At 33.1% G+C, this 16,950-nt stretch overlaps 1 protein-coding gene across 4 annotated transcripts in view; it reads right to left on the bottom strand.

Annotated features, from left to right (window-relative positions):
* Nucleotides 1-532: 532 nt before the first annotated feature.
* LOC123676517 overlaps nt 533-16,950 on the bottom strand; it is a 62,031-nt gene continuing 45,613 nt past the window's right edge. For all 4 annotated transcript variants that reach the window (XM_045612437.1, XM_045612435.1, XM_045612438.1 and 1 more), the window contains exons 2-10: nt 14,013-14,122; nt 8,529-8,672; nt 8,061-8,173; nt 7,792-8,003; nt 7,549-7,719; nt 5,091-5,329; nt 3,605-3,877; nt 3,330-3,520; nt 533-2,889 (exon numbers count right to left, since the gene is read on the bottom strand). In XM_045612437.1, the coding sequence (XP_045468393.1) occupies nt 2,752-2,889; nt 3,330-3,520; nt 3,605-3,877; nt 5,091-5,329; nt 7,549-7,719; nt 7,792-8,003; nt 8,061-8,173; nt 8,529-8,672; nt 14,013-14,122 (1,591 nt within the window). In that variant the 3' untranslated portion in view covers nt 533-2,751. The remainder of the gene's footprint in view (nt 2,890-3,329; nt 3,521-3,604; nt 3,878-5,090; nt 5,330-7,548; nt 7,720-7,791; nt 8,004-8,060; nt 8,174-8,528; nt 8,673-14,012; nt 14,123-16,950) is intronic.

Genomic DNA, 16,950 nt, shown 5'->3' with positions numbered 1-16,950 from the left:
ATAAATCATGAGAGATTGAGCGAACTTACGATAATATCATTTTGAAGTAGATGCACGGGTCATTTACATTATAATTCAGTATTTTGATGGAAATTTCTATATCATCTACAATAAAATTTGTTATTTTGAATGTACATATTCATAGTTATTGAAAATTGAGGGCATTCGTCATTCAAAACAATGAATTCTAACCTGAAAGTATTGCTATAGTAAGCATGTAATGAATCAAAATAGTATTAAATAATGAGTTTATCACTTTCATTTTCCCAAAAAAAAAAACTGTTGAGTCAATGATGAAAACAAACGTTTTTGTATGTGTCATTTAATATTTATACTGTCAAGTGACGTCACTGATGACACCTTTTGTCACCTCCTTAAATTGTACTTTTTTTTTTATGGTATTTTGTAAGAAATATTTATATGTACTTCTTATGTGTACAATAAACATGTATGAGATGATTTAAAAAATTAATCAGAAAGTATATTTGTAAAGATAGGAATGTGAAACAAGGGGGGAATATAAATTCACAACTATCAAAACAAAACCATTTTAATAAATTAATCTATTGAATATGTATAAACATATAATTAATAAATCTACATACTAAGAACAAAATGTGACAAACATTAGTGATGTTTGAGTAATATCAAATAGATCAATACTTTAAAGATCCAACACTCAGTTAACAACTACATCATTTCAAAAATAATCTGATCTGTTTGCAAGAAGTAGGAGCCATTTCAAACGCCTCATACAAAAAAGGAACTTTGTGGTACAAAAACTACTCTAACTACCTCAGAAAAAGTACATCTGGCAATCCACACAGCATATATCAAATGAATATGCTAAAAAAAATGATGAACATTATTGAAATTTGCATGAATACAAAAAAATTCAAGTTGACTTCTCAACAAATATTCAATTTATGTATGTGTATGTGAAAAAATATATTTTAGAACAATGCAACAAAATTTCTGCCACAATTGCACAAAAATATAATGCGCAAAAACCAATAATGACAAATCAATAGAGCTGTTTTATGGCAGTACAAATCTTGCTTAGTCTCGAAAGTTCTTGATGATAATTCAACCAAAATACGAAAAAAATAATGAATAGTTAAACTGAAAGTGAGCTTTTCGTTAATTAAATATTACTCAAGAGTACTCATTCATCGAAGAAATGGAATGGTAATCTAATGCGGCATTTTGTTAATCCTCACAGCAAATTTGAATCTTGTTCATCATTTCAAACCCAAACACTCGAATCACATTATGCTAAATACACAAACCTACCTGGAATCCAATACACAATAACAATTCAACAGAATTAGAAAATTCGGGCTATCTAGCGATGGTCTAATCGATTTTTCTCTTTGCGCTTCTTCTACAACAGCGGTGAGCATCTTCAGAAGTTTCTCAATAGTGCTCCACATAGTTTTTCTGCAAACTGGGTTCTTCTTGTCTACTTGTGTGCATTTTTTCCACAAGGTGTAGTGAAATGGTTGCTTCATCCCTTCCACTTCTGGCTGTTTTAGTTCTAGTGCGATCTAATTCTGTAAACAGGAGCTATGAACTATTGGTGTCCCATCTCTGCGATTATTCTTAGCCTCTGGCTAGTAGATAGATCGCACTCGAATTGAACCAGCCAGAAGTGGAGGGGATGAACGGTGGAAAGTTACAATCTACAACCATGAAATCTCTGAAGATGATTAACGTAGCTGTAGGCGAAACATAAGGTTAAAAATCGATCAGACCAAGGGATTTTTTAATTCTGTCGAACAATCCGGCTTTGAAAGCCTTCAGCATCATACAAAAACATTTTTTCAAGAAATTTTGAGTTTCAACCGACCGCTGTCCAAAATTTAATAACACACAAAAAAATGCCGAATGATCAATCGTTTCAGAATACTGACCGAACAAATTGACACATTGGAGACTCAACCTGTCTCGACTAAACTTCAAGGATCATTTTATAAATTCACACGCTGAATTGCATATTACCTCAACAAGAACGAAAATATTCACAACATTACAGGAATATACAATTTGACAAACGATGTATAATAATAAATAGTATAAATAAATAGAGTAAATATATATATGTTCAATAATAATTTAAATATAAGTGAATTGAACTTGTATGAAATAAATAACTAATTTACAGTCAACATTCGGAAACGATTCGATTTTAAATTTACAATTATTGCAATAATCAAACTATAAAAATAGAACCTCTCCTTGAGAGCAGGTAAAAAGATGGGCATGAATTGAAACTCAAAAATAACACAACTGGAAATACATAGTAGTTGTTAACAATTATTACAGCACATCTCTCCAAAAAGGTTCAGAAATGTGCGGACTCATTCAATTATTACGAAATATTTTTTTATTAACAGTTAAAATCTACGTTTTTTAGTAACCGTACGAGATGTCATAATGGACACAACCGTTCCACTCATTGATAAACATACAAAAATAAGTTTCGGGACAAAAACAACCGTTAACAGAAAAACAACAAAGTTCTATACACAGTCCAAGTTGTTTAAAACATGTTTTAAATTTTAAATAAATAAAATTATTAAAGCCCATATATCGAAGGAGACTCTTTCGGTAATATTTAAAAAATTTGTACCTTTCAGTCCGATTTCATGCGAGTGAGAGAGAGAGAGAGAGCAGACGGAGTAAATTACTCCCCAACGTGATGAACTTAAATATTTACCATTCAAGAAATATTCCTAATATTCGATTACCCTATCTATTTTTACAGAGTTTTATCGCCTTTACTATCGCTTCATCGACCTGACGGAACATTGGCACGTTCTTCCGCCTTGCTAAATCTGTTAAGTAGGCCCTGCCCCTATTGTAATCCTTCACCGCTTGATCTGATAACTGGAAAAAAAAAGTTCATAATTCTATATTGAATCATATTGTTTCGCAATCAACTTTTTAACTGATTTTTAAATCTCTAAAATTATTTTGGATATTTTCATTTCGCATAAATATCAAACTGTAGAATTTTGAGAGGTCGCCAAATTACAATTTTACACAAAGTTACGTCATACGTGACGTCAATTTGAAGTGAATACGAATATAATTACTATAGTTCTTATATCTAGTAGTTTGTTTCTAATCAAACAATGATAGGTATGGTTATTCGACTTTTTCTCGAATTAATGTATATTGTTCTTAAAAAACAAATACTTTTAATACTATCAAATAGCCTATTGAAAATTAAGTGAACTTTTGATTCAAGACAATGATTCATAAAGTAGGATAAAGGTTAGATAAGCTGTAGTTGTTAAACAATAAGGAACTCTAGAAACACTCACCACTTCATTATTTATGATACAATTGGACGGTAAATCTTGTATGCACAGAACAACCTTTTCATTGAGACCGATATAATAAGCTGCCAATATCATACTAGATAAAGATCTTGTATCGTTGCTAATCACGAAAATCGCCACATAACTTTCATCTATGACTTGCTTCCATTCCAAGATCTTCTCATCAGGGAAGGCTGAAATAAATATTGACAAGTGACATCTGACAATTTGACAGGTGAAGTATACGAACGTAACCTTATATATCTAGTGCAACTTACCTTCGATAGTATTTCCATTCTGATAAATCCTATTCACAGTCATGTTATCAAGGATTTCGATATTTTCTCTGATGGCTGGATTGTAATAACTCAAACCGTGTTTCTTCAATAGAGGAATGGCAACGTCGCTTCTCCAGTTGGACTTTGTAGACAGGGAACCTCCTAAGTACACATCGTAGCTGCAGTTCTTTGAGGAATTGATTGGGTGGAATTCTATGTTGCAACTGTTGTTGTTGGTAGAGACTTGTCGTTGAAAAGGCTTCGTCACCCATTCTAGAATAAGATCGGTTGAAGGTGAGTGGACAATGTAAATCCCTGTCATCCCTCATATCAAAGGTGAAATGATAACAAGATGCAAATAAATAAAACTAGCATTTGATCAAAGTGACGAAAAATTCTCATAGAATATTATAGTGTTTTTGGGCAAGATTACAGTGTTTTAGCAAAGAAACACAAGCAGGAGTGATGCAGTAGGGCATGAATTTCCAGAAAATAGTGCAGATTTTACTGAAATTTTTTAAATGTATAAAGTTCACAGAGGAAGTGAGTTATACACAAATTAAGATATAGCTTTTACACAGGGAAAACTAATCAAATACCTTTTGGAGAATTAATTGGTTTTCTCAATTTTTACGATTTTTTTGCAGCGAGGAAAGAGGAAATGTAAATGAGCAAGAAGATACAAAAACAGGAAATTTTCTTGGGACATCGAGTTCACTGCAGTAGGAAGCAGCATTTAATCTTAAAAAAAATTGTGAATAACAATGAAGAGATCAATTTTATCTGGAATGACACAGGAAGTTTTGATTTCAAATTCAGTTCAGAAGTGTATTGAAGCAAAAATTAATATGAGAAAAAAAAGATTACAAATTTGAACAAGCGCGAAAAATTGCGGAATTTTTTTTGACATATGTAATAATATATGTATTCCACATTGAAACATAAATCCGATTAAGCCACAAATTGGAAATCATGAAGTTTTTCATTAAATTATTGAATAATAATTGCGAACGCTATTTGAAGGCCTTCCAGATCCTAACTGCTGTTGCCAATTTTCTGACATAGCAAAAAAAATCAATTCAAATTTAAAAATCCCATATTTGACAATACTACAGTGAATTCCAAATTTAAATTCACTCTAAAACCCCAAAATGAAAAGAAGTTTATGAATGGTACTTTACTGCTAGCGCCATCTATTCTATGCGTACAACCAATAGGCGACGGTTACCAAATCATAGAAGAGATAAACTCCGCCCACAAACTGGGCGTCACCATCATGCGAGCTTCAAGCTGTGCATACGACGAAAACAAACAAAAAAATACCACAGCCAACTTTACAACGAAAAAACAGAAGCCGTTCGCATCCCGTGCGGTTAGTAGAAAATACCTAGGACGTTAGTGACAGGCCGCACAAGGTAACATTTGAGCAAATGCGTAGTCTTCACGTATGCGCAAGTCCAATAGCAAGGGTCTAGCAAGAATCTACCATTTCTGCAGGAATCGCAGCCGTCTGAAGAAAACTCCGCCACCAGAGCGCAGAATTTGTCGAAGCTTATCCGCGCGTCCATCGTGAAGTTGCCTGCGTTGGTCTTGGACAGGAGGTAGTTGTGAAGCTGGCTGGGCTGCAGGTTGCGCTGCGTAAGCTCCTCGTACGCCTCCAGGGCCTTCAGCAGGCTTATGTCTCCGCTTTGACCGCCGTAGGAATCGAACACTTCTCGAAGCCTCCTGCAATAAAAAAAGAAGTGTTATAAGAGTAGGATTTGGTTGAAAACTGCGTTTTATGGGGTCCCACATTTGAAGAAACCATTGTGAGAAAACGGAATGTCCCACATGGACGAGGATAGTCTCGTTCAGTGGAGTGGATAGTGCAGTTTTCAGTCCCCATCATGCAGTGGTTTTGTTGTTACGACTTCTATTGAAGTTTGTAGCTGTCGCACAGAAGTCTTCGGCTTGAACAGTTACATTAAATATTTTCTCTTTCCATATCTCTTTCACTTTCTCTTGAAATTTCTTGAAATGTGGGAAATAGCCGTGGCACACCTTGTATAAATGAGCCGAATATGGACGCACAAGGCCAAGTTACATTACGTACGCCGACACAAAAAAAAATTTACCACTTTTTCTCAGCACACCCATAAGTGAAGCTCCTTCAAAAGTTTATTTTACTCATTCACCTATGTTTTTGGCCCATTGTTAATTCTATTTTATATACAATTACTATTGACATGTTGTATTCTGGTTATAAAATCTTCAATGAACAAAACAATTAATATAAGATGGAAATATTAGAGTTTTCTAAAGGGTTTTTCAATAAGAAAAATACAATTTGAAATTTGAACAGGTACTCTTGTATCGTGAAAAGAAAATTCACTTTCAAATTTGTCTCCAATACGACGAATAGCGAGTCGATTAACTGAATAATGTCTTTCATGAATTCTTCTTAAATTCCTTCCATATTCATAAATAAACACCGATTTTGATAAAATAATTCAATTTATCAATTTCTAAGCCTTGTTGGAGCGTGTATCCATCATTGAATATCATAACCTACTGACCACAAATGACATAAGAAATGTCAAAAAATAATACACAGTGTTGCCATTTGTGTGTAACCATTTCGAATTGTATCAATCCTATTGGAAAATTCAACATGGTTCTCAAGAGTATTTCTTCGAAAACAAAAAAAATCAAATCAACTGATAGAATAAGAACAGTAGTGGAAAGGGATTAACGAATAATCACTTCATAATTGTAAGATAATTATCAATAGCAATTTCAGATAGATAAATCACTAAAAAAAAAATTAATTTTTGCTCATTCAAGTACCATAGACATCTGAATCCACTCGAAAGAAATTACACTACATTCTATTTCCAGAACTGATGTCAGCGAGCGCCTCTTTGCGACCAAATCAGCATGAAATCGACGATAGCTTATCCTTAAAATTTCGAAAATTATCAACAGAACATATTATTTTTCGTCCCATATCAGTCGAATGTAAATTGAATAGTTTTTGCAGATAATTGATCGTTACATGAACAATTTCGTCATTTCCAGGAAATATTTACCTCCAAATAATTATAGGTCATTACTGATCTCATGACTAATGTTTCCAGGATGAGATTAAGGTATAATTTTTTATACCAACCCTAATTATGAGCGCGTCAACTCAATTCTTCTATGAATCATCTTTATTTCAATTTTACATTTATTATGAATGTGTTTGTTTTTGTTCTTTCTGCTTATAATTTTTCATTTAAATATATCATTGAATATTTCACAGACAAAGCTTCCTCAATTTCGTAAAATTTGTCATTTTATGTTTGTTTTTTCAATATCCTTGCGATGAATCTATCTTCAACACTTATTGATATTTAGTCATAAACATACTGAGCCTGCAAGGTATATTTGAGGAAAACGTCATACTTCTTGTATGCACAATCTAAAAATGTGGGTTATCTACACTACTATTACTTGCATGCATTTTGTGTGTTATCAGTCCTCTTCACAGAGCACACAGTGATTCAAGAAGAAAAAAGGGATTTCATGTCACGTAAACAAAGAATGATAATTTATTCAATTAAATATTTGCTTTAGTCACTTCAGTTGTGGGGTTTTGAGATATCATCAAGAACTTCAAGCTTCCGTTGGACTCGTGTTTTAAAAACAGCTTGTTACAACTTCCTTGATACATTTATTCGATCATTAAATTTTAACCTTTAAAATTCATGGATCAGATTTTATATCTATAGGATCTTATGTGGCATAACTACTTATTGTTCTATATCATTTTATACATCTAATTCTATCTTTCATGGCATTTTCAATAGGACTATTTGAACTAAAAATTTCATACCAGTGAAATGTAAAGAATGAAGCCTGACAATATAAAACTAGGAAAATTTTGTTTTAATAAAAAAAAAATTATTCTGAAAGAGACTTACCTGAGTTTATTCATAATTTGCTGTTCTGGCTTGACTCCATTACTTGAAGAATTCCTTAAAATGTTCGCTGTGCACTGCAATGCCGTTGAGAGATTTTTGTGTACTTTAATTCCCCTACTTTTCACTAGCATGAGTAAATTAGACTGACCGTCCACCAGATCTTTGTATTCCCTACAAAAAAAAATTAAAATTAAAATGTTGAATAGTTGGTAAACTTAAGAATATTATTCAAATAATATTTACTTATGCGATATGGCTTCTCCCATTATTTTCTGATTCGGATGATAAGGATATGCAACTACAATAACACATCTGCCAGATGCTATCAAATCAGCAACTTCGATCATCCCCCCTATACTTCTTGTCTGAGAATCCACTACAAAGAACAAGATGGACGCAGATTCTTTAGCGTTGTACTCTTCAACCAAAAGCTCAGGGGCCCACATAGACACTTGCTGAAATAAAAAATCATTTAGTCACTTGATAAACTTTATACTGAAGCAAATACTCACAGGATTATAAAAAGAAATCCCTTCTCTCTGAAGAGCAGGAATGGCTGTATCGGCCCTCCATGTGGTAGGATTACAAGAGCCCCCTAGAAATACTTCGCACTGTTTCTTGCATTCTGAAAAGTAAGGGCAAGTTACAACGAATGTCATTGTGAAGAACAAATGTAAATCATAGTCGTAAATCTTTTTGATGCACTTCAATTGAGCATACATTGAATAAATGGATGTAATGCTTGCGAAAATTGAAATATATGGTAATATATTAATTCCAATTTGTCAAGTGCAACAATAATTCCTCCCAATTCGTTAACGAACAATTTTACAGCCGCAAATTGATGTGAGTATTGAAATGCTGAGTTCAATTAGTTTATTGAAAACAATAACAATAACTTTAAGACTCAGAGAGAACCATACGAGACAGCCTGTCTCTAGAAACAGCTTGTGATTTAATTCGTTTTGAGTTGTACTCACTTGTATAGTTATTAACTTGACTGTTTCTTTGTTGTTTGGGGCTCTGTTTTTGCATTTCCTTGACGAGAACACAAAATTCTCCAAACGTAACGTAGTTTCCATTTCTTTTACTACACTGTCTTGCACACTGAAGCATTGCTGAGACTGTAAGTGAAGAACATACACATAATTATAAATGAAAAAAGTTTAAGTTTTGTTTTCTATATTTTAAATAATAACAGGAAAAACTTTTGCAAGCAACGGCATTTAGCAGTTGCGAGTAAGGTTATGTTGTTATTGATTTCTTTGACAGGATCGAAAATATTTGTAGAATCCTGTAATATTTTTCGGAGGTTGTATTTACAGGTGTTCCGAAATATTATCCGCTGAAATTCAAAAAATGGGGATCTCGAATCACGTAGATGAATGCGGTAGTATTTTTTTAGTTTTATAACGAAACATTTGAATGAATGGTTGAAATTGATCAGCACACGAAACGGTAAAATATTGAGTTTCCTTTCAAGTTTCAAGATAGTTATTATTACAACTATTACATCCTACGTTGTCTTGAACTCTGTAGTAAACGCAGGTCTAGGTCAAGGTGATGGGTAAAGTTCATTGAATTCCTTACGGAGTTTATTATAAAGGCTGAAATTGCATCGTTTTGTGAACTACATTACGTTATTTCGGAAAAGTTTAATGAAAATTCTCGAATTGAAATGGTCGAAATGAAAATAATTAACTTTGCGCGTTAGTTCCTGAAGTTTTAAACATAGGCACTTCATACTCACGGATATTTTTCAATGTAGACGATTCTGCATTTCGTTGAATTTTTTCACCAATTCTTTCCTAGATCACGAAAACAATAGATGTCCGAAAAAAATACATTGATTTATAGGTTGAAACGATATCCCGAACAAAGATAACAGGTGGATGACAAAAAGTTATAAATAACATGCTGAAACAATCAGGAACTGAGTGATTGTCTGATTACGTGGTCCATATCCAGGTTTCAGTAAATGAAACATCTCTGTATCATCAGTTCTCAGGTGAGACAATACTAGAATATTATCATGACCACTTATTTTTGACAGCGGGTAGGTCAGGTAGTTAGGAAGTTCCACAGAAAAAAATGTTTCATGTTCATCTCATAATATTTTATTTGTAAGTTTGGATTTCAATGAAGTATGTATAAATTTTAATCCTTCAATGAAAATATAGTTATTTGGATCTACTGCGCTGTGACTCATTTCTTCGTCTAACACAGGCTATCATTTTCTTCTTTTGGTCATTTTATCACCTGAACCTCTGTGGTTATGGAAAAAGTTGAAAAAACCAATTCAAGGTAATCATTTTCTCATTAGTAGACGTGATTCAGCCTACAATCTCTTTGTATAGTCCAAGGTAAGGTTAGACCGGCAATGATTTCATATGAAAACACATTTTTCCTCATTTAAACATTTTTTCGTTCGATAGTAGCACCAGATTGGAGATTACAGTCTACTTTTGTTCTGTATGATGAGTCATTGTTTCTTTAATTAGTCTCCATTGAGTGGTACTATTGAAAACATAGGTTCCTTTGTGAATTACTTTCTTTTCGTTTTTCTTGGCAGTGTTCAGTCTATTTTGAGTGACAGCTCATAACAATATTATTTGGTAGATGGGAAAACATTAAAAATGGGATTTTTACAAAGACATAATTAGTATATTATATTAATATCGTTTTTATTTGATGTTTTTGAATTGGATGAAATATGTTTCTGAGATATTTACATTTTACGTTTTTAGTTGTGACTTTTATTTATTTTTCTTCTATTATAATATACCTCAAGTTGGGAAAAGAAAGGAATCTCATATTTTCTAAAATTACCTTATTGTTGAGGCACTACGTTATAAAAATAAAGGGTGTTTTTTTTAGAGCTATAGAACTTTAAATTGCAATAAAACAACGATGGATTATTCGATTGACATGAATTTTATTTATCCGCAAGATAATATTGTGGCATTACATTTTAAATAATATGATTTCTGGCATATGACCGCCACGGCTAGCTCGGATGTAGTCCAATCTGGACGTCACCTGAAAATCTACTTTGAATGACATTGTATGATATATCGTTGAATTCAGCGTTAAAAGTTATTTCGAAAAATGTCATAAAAAAAGCAGGTCCGTATTGAAAAAAATGAGGTTGAGGGTGGCCCAGAGAGTATGAAACGTTGGATACGAAATCTGATTACGTCAAATTGAGGATAATTTACTGTCGAATAAAAAATTCCTGTAACATTTTTTGATGATATTTGAAATAAAGTGGGAAAAAAAGAAAAATCAAAATGACATTATTTACTTTTCTTATGATATCTCAATAACCGGCCCTGATAATCTCGATTTGTTTGAACTGCTAGATAATGCTTCTATGCATGCAACTTTTTCTCCATTTGACCGACCTTCTAACTCTTATGGTTTAAAAGTTACCAATACAATCCCATTAAAAAAGTAGCCACCCTTTATATGTATAGTGTTCAAGCAATAAGGTAAGTTTATAAAAACAGTAAATTCCTATCTGTTTCCCAACTAGAGATATAATTTACCACGCCACTGTTGTTAGACTTTTTAAGCGTTTTTCTACTATTTATTATCGGGTAAATTTGAAAATGATTATTGCTTGACCTTCAGAAGTGACCATCATTGTTTCAAACTAATTAATATTAATAATTCAGTTCATCCATTAAAAACAATACAATATGTAGAACAGAACCCACTAGGAGCCTCTGAAATGTGTAAATTTTCATTATCAAATCGAAAAACACGATAATATCTGGACATATATTCTCCAATTGTCAACACTTAAAATACATTACACATCGCACAAGCTGATACTAGACATTTTCAGGATCATTGTGGATCTGAACTCAATATTTTCCTATATCGTAATTTTTCTATTTCGGGTTTTAGATTTTTGTGAAATTAAACTGTATCTAAGTAATTTCGGCGAAATCATTTTGGCAGCATATACTGGATCATACAATGGTACAATAAATAATTTTAAATACGTCTGAACAACGCTTGCAAATAGTGCAATTTTATTTCGAAAATAATGGTTTTGTGCGGAATACGTATCGCGCACTACGTCCATTTTATTTAGTTTAGCGATGAAGCGCACTTCTAGTTGAATGGCTACGTCAACAAACAAAACTGCCGCATTTGGAGTGAAGCTAATCCTCAAGTGTATGTCTAAACACCGTTACATCCAGAAAAACTGACTGTTTGGTGCGCTTTATGGGCTGGTGGAATCATTGGTCCGTACTTCTTCAAAAACGATGATGGCCAGAACGTTACAGTCAATGGTGATCGGTATAGAGCCATGATTACTAACTGTTTCATTCCTGAATTGAACAATCATGATGCCCAGGTTGGTGACCGCCTAATTTCACGTTTTGGACCTGTGAATTGGCCTCCGAGATCTTGTGATTTAACACCGCTAGACTACTTTCTGTAGGGCTATGTAAAGTCATTGATCTATGCGGATAAGCCACAAATCCTTAACCATTTGGAAGACAACATTTGCCGTGTTATTGCCGATATACGGCAACAAATGTTGGAAATATTCATCGAAAATTGGACGTCCAGATTGGACTACATCCAAGCCAGCCGTGGCGGTCATATGCCAGAAATCATATTTAAAATGTAATGCCACAAGATTATCTTGCGGATAAATAAAATTCATGTCAATCGAATAATCCATCGTTGTTTTATTGCAATTTAAAGTTCTATAGCTCTAAAAAAAACACCCTTTACAAGGGGTCTAAAAAAAGTTTATATTTGCATATGCGAATTTTACAAAAATTGTAATTAAGGTGCTGAAGCGCGAAAAAAATTCTTCAATATTCAAGATTTTGGTCTCTTGAATGATTATTTCATTCGAAAATGGGTAAAAATTTTAGGAGAACACTATGCTCTACATGCATAGAGTTCACATTTATAAAACCGACCATCTGCGATGTTACATTCATTTATAAAGACTCTGTATAATAGAGTACACTAAATGTAATGATAACCATTCGCTCAATCGATAAAAACATGCGTATATGTTAATGATTTACTCAACAATTAATATTGTATTGTTGTCCTAACCGTCACGTTATATGGATGACAATGGCAATAAAAATAAACAGCTGATAGGATGTAAACAGGAGATGAGATTAATTCCTTAGCAGTCACGTAGAGCCAGTGAGGACGTAGAGGGGGGTCAAGATGTCCATCACAGGGAGGAACTTAAGATTCTGAGCAACGATAAAGATCAAGATTAACCTGAAAAGCAGGCAGGTAATTTTTAAAAATAGAATTTTCGTCATACCGTCCATTGTTTTCACTTCAATCATTATTTCCGTTCGTGGGAATTTTCGCGAAAATATAAGAAATTTTCAAGAAATGATGTTTGTCAAATAATTCTGTGGTTTTCGAATCAAGCAAGACCAGTCTTGGACGAGACTGATATCTGGATGGGTGACCGCTCCGTTGTAACGGGTGTTTTTTTTCGAGATATATAACTTTAAGTTGGCATTACTGTTCAAGATGACGACCGATTTAACAGCTGTCAAGTGATTTATTCTCAGTTTGGTTTGGCAATTCATCATGAATACTTCTGGTTGAATGGCTACGTCAACAAACAAAACTGCCGCATTTGGAGTGAAGATAATCCTCAAGTGTAGGTCGAAACACCGTTACATCCAGAAAAACTGATTGTTTGGTGCGCTTTATGAGCTGGTGGAATCATTGGTCCGTACTCCTTCAAAAACGATGATGGCCAGAACGTTACAGTCAATGGTGATCGGTATAGAACCATGATTACTAACTTTCTCATTCCTGAATTGCACAACCATGATGCCAAGGAGCTGTGGTTCCAACAAGACGGCGCAACATGTCACACAGCTCGTGCCAGAATCGATTTATTGAAAGACACGTTTGTTGACCGCCTAATTTCACGTTTTGGACCTGTGAATTGGCCTCCAAGATCTTGTGATTTAACACCGCTAGACTACTTTCTGTGGGGCTATGTAAAGTCGTTGGTCTATGCGGATAAGCCTCAAACCTTTGACCATTTGGAAGACAACATTCGCCGTGTTATTGCCGACATACGGCCACAAATGTTGGAAAAAAAATGAAGGAAAAATTGGACGTCCAGATTGGACTACATCCGAGCCAGCCGTGGCGGTCCTATGCCAGAAATCATATTTAAAATGTAATGCCACAAAATTATCTTGCGGATAAATAAAATTCATGTCAATCGAATAATCCATCGTTGTTTTATTGGAATTTAAAGTTCTATAGCTCTAAAAAAAACACCCTTTATAACATTCTCAGGGAATTACTTAGAGTACTGAAATTTTCAAGGTGAATTTGATATATTCTAATGTATATGATTTTAATAGTACTCCATTATATTTTTGAGGCATTAGATATGATAGCCTTTTCTGATCTACTACAATATTAAAAAAAATATTTACCTTGAGCTTTGGACGGATATAACTGCATCTCATTGAAGACAGTTTCTAGAGAATGCTCAGGAATGTGAACTGTGTGTCCTAAACGGACACAAATTGCATTGAAAACCTCCCTGAAACACAGAAAAAAAATTGATTAAACAACTCATATTGCAAATTAATCAAATAAATCATCAGATGTGTTTCAACCTTATTTTTTCTATTTTTGTAACCATGTTTCTATGCTATAGAATAATCCATGACCGTGAAAAATGCTAGCATTGGAATTTTAATCAGGCCTTCTTTTTTATAACTGCTTTAATGGAGCATGAGGTGAACTTCAAACTAGAACCTTTTTTTTCGATAAGAATGTTGGATAATTATTTGGTTTCATTGGTATGCTGTATGATGAATATGAAAATCAGAAGTCGAGTTTTTATTTTGCTCATTCAATTTCTGAGAAATGGCGATTGAATTCCAAAAAACACAGTGAATGAGTTGCATAAGAGAAAAACAATTTTTCTATTCATTAAGTATGTCTCTCTCATATTGACGTATACCTTTGGCAAGCCGCCCCAAGTTGATATTCATTTCTTTTCTAAGGTCACTATTTTTATCCAATTAGATTATTCGACAAGCTACAAAAAGAAATGACAATTTTTTTCTTCAAAAATAGGGATGCTATAAATATAATATCGATGTATATGTTCATTTGGAAGGCTATTATTTTTGTAGTGAGTAACATGCACATATTATTTTTGATGGATCTTGCCAACTTGTCATATCAGGTTGAACAGAAAGTAACTTTTTGTGTCAGCGACTTTTGAAATGGAAAAGACGAATTAAATTTTAGAATTCTTATGCTTTTCTTATGAAATTATTCTTTGATTGTTGTTATTTATTTTTAGTTACAAATTTCAACGTTCATTCGTTGAGAGAATCACAATCACAGATTGATGTTGCCAAAATTCTATTTAGAAAGTCTTTCAAATTATATTTTTGTTGAGGAATCGGTGTTCTTGACGATAAAAAGCAATTAATCATTGTTAATTCTTTGTGGATTCACCATGTCACTCAAAAAGTTGCGTGTTAAAATTTCGGCTATCTGGATCGAGATATTGAAGGTTAAATTAAGCTACATTCGTTGTTGTTTGAAATACGGATAAAAACGAGTTTCAACTGCTTTTTTTATGGGAAGAAACACCGTATAAGCAAAAAATGGCTTGTCAAAGTGTTATTCAACATCTGCTCCTTCAATAACAATATCTAAAACGTGTTATGCAGACTTTACTAGTTAGATTTATTGAGTGAAGTGTTATTAGAATGATGATTTCTTCAAATTTTATAATTCTAGGGTGGGTAAACAATTTGAACTGAAATATTTTCTTCTTTCTACTGTTTTTGTTCGATATTATTCTCGAATTTTTTTTTTGTATTTTAATTCAAATGTACTAATTTTTTAACCAAAGTAGTAGTAACTTATGTTTAGTTTGGATATGTAGTATGTATCGTGTATAACAGTCGAAAATAGTGATCTATCAAATATTATATTTGTTAATGATAATTTTAGTATTTATAGCTATACAACCAGATGAATAACGATGTGATATTGATTGTTGAGTTAGGGATACCCATAGTGAATCACATTTCACTATCGAAAAGTCAGACTGATACGTGACGGATTCTCTACTACAATTCTTATTCATCTTCTTCAAATATTGTCTGAGAAATCAACACAATAACGGCGTCTAGAACAGTTTGTTATCGTCTTCCATAACCAGTGGCTCTTGGAAATGATTTCATGTAGATTCTGTATGGAGCCTTTCTATTTTCATTCATTCATTCAAACTTCCTTGTGGAAAATTTGAAAACATATTTTTCAAGTATGCAAATAATCCGTTTTATTTACTTTTTTATTTCCTACAGAAAATTGTACCAAAAAAGTGATGAATGATATTGTTTTGAAATTTCACTTCATTCTTTGCTTTAATGGCATGTTACAGAACAGGAAGTTTTGAATTTCAGGTTTGTTTTTAGACGGCTGAATTGAATATATTTAAGCAAAAATCTTCATGTGAAATTTCGTTAAAAACTAACATGAATACTATATTTTGAATAGGCACTCAAAAGTTCTGAAATTTCACGTCAGTGCTTTTTTAATAACTTTATATTGTTGTTGAATGAATATCTGTTTCAGTTACTTCATAATCTAATTGTGTGAAATATTGGCACGTTTTGAATTTTGAGTTCGATTTCGATAAACTGTGAAATTTGCAATGGGTTGCATACTGTAAATTATTCGAATGATTAAACCAAACCAATTTTAAGAGAATGAAAAGAAACCACCATGGAGAAGGACAAGTAACCGCTTGGTTAAATAAAATTTCCCGAATGAATGGTAAATCAAGGGGGACTAATGCCATGGCCATCTCGTTCACCTGATCTTAATCGGTTAGATATTTATTTATGGGGACATATGAACAGCTTGTCTATCATGTTGAAATCACATTTCATCAACAATTACTTGAAATTGAGTAGTGATGCAGCGAATCAAATAGAAAATTACTCTAATCCGATCCACTGAGTAACAGAATCTTCAATTCATCGCACGTGAACATTTCAAACAATCTTTTGTTTTGGAGAAGGTTGATAGTTTTGCTTTTAACAAGGAACTTTTTTTTCTTTCAACTTTTAAACGAAAACGATTCAGACTAGGGATTCACGTCTTGGCTTGATATTCAAGCTACTTGGCTCAAGCTCAAGCCAAGTATGTAGCTTGAATATCAAGCCAAGCCGTGAATCCCTAATTCAGACCTATATTCATAGGAAGAAAAAATATCAGGATGGGTGCACCTTTCGTCTGACAAAGTTAGTCAGATATTATTTTCGCGCAGTTCTTTATACTCGAGACTAGGGAATCATGAATGAATGATTTGAATATTCGAATATTCAATGAATATTT

This window comes from Harmonia axyridis, chromosome 3, assembly GCF_914767665.1.
Source record: "Harmonia axyridis chromosome 3, icHarAxyr1.1, whole genome shotgun sequence".
NCBI classification, from domain to species: Eukaryota; Metazoa; Arthropoda; class Insecta; order Coleoptera; family Coccinellidae; genus Harmonia; species Harmonia axyridis.
This window is presented reverse-complemented; position numbering and strand designations above follow the sequence as displayed.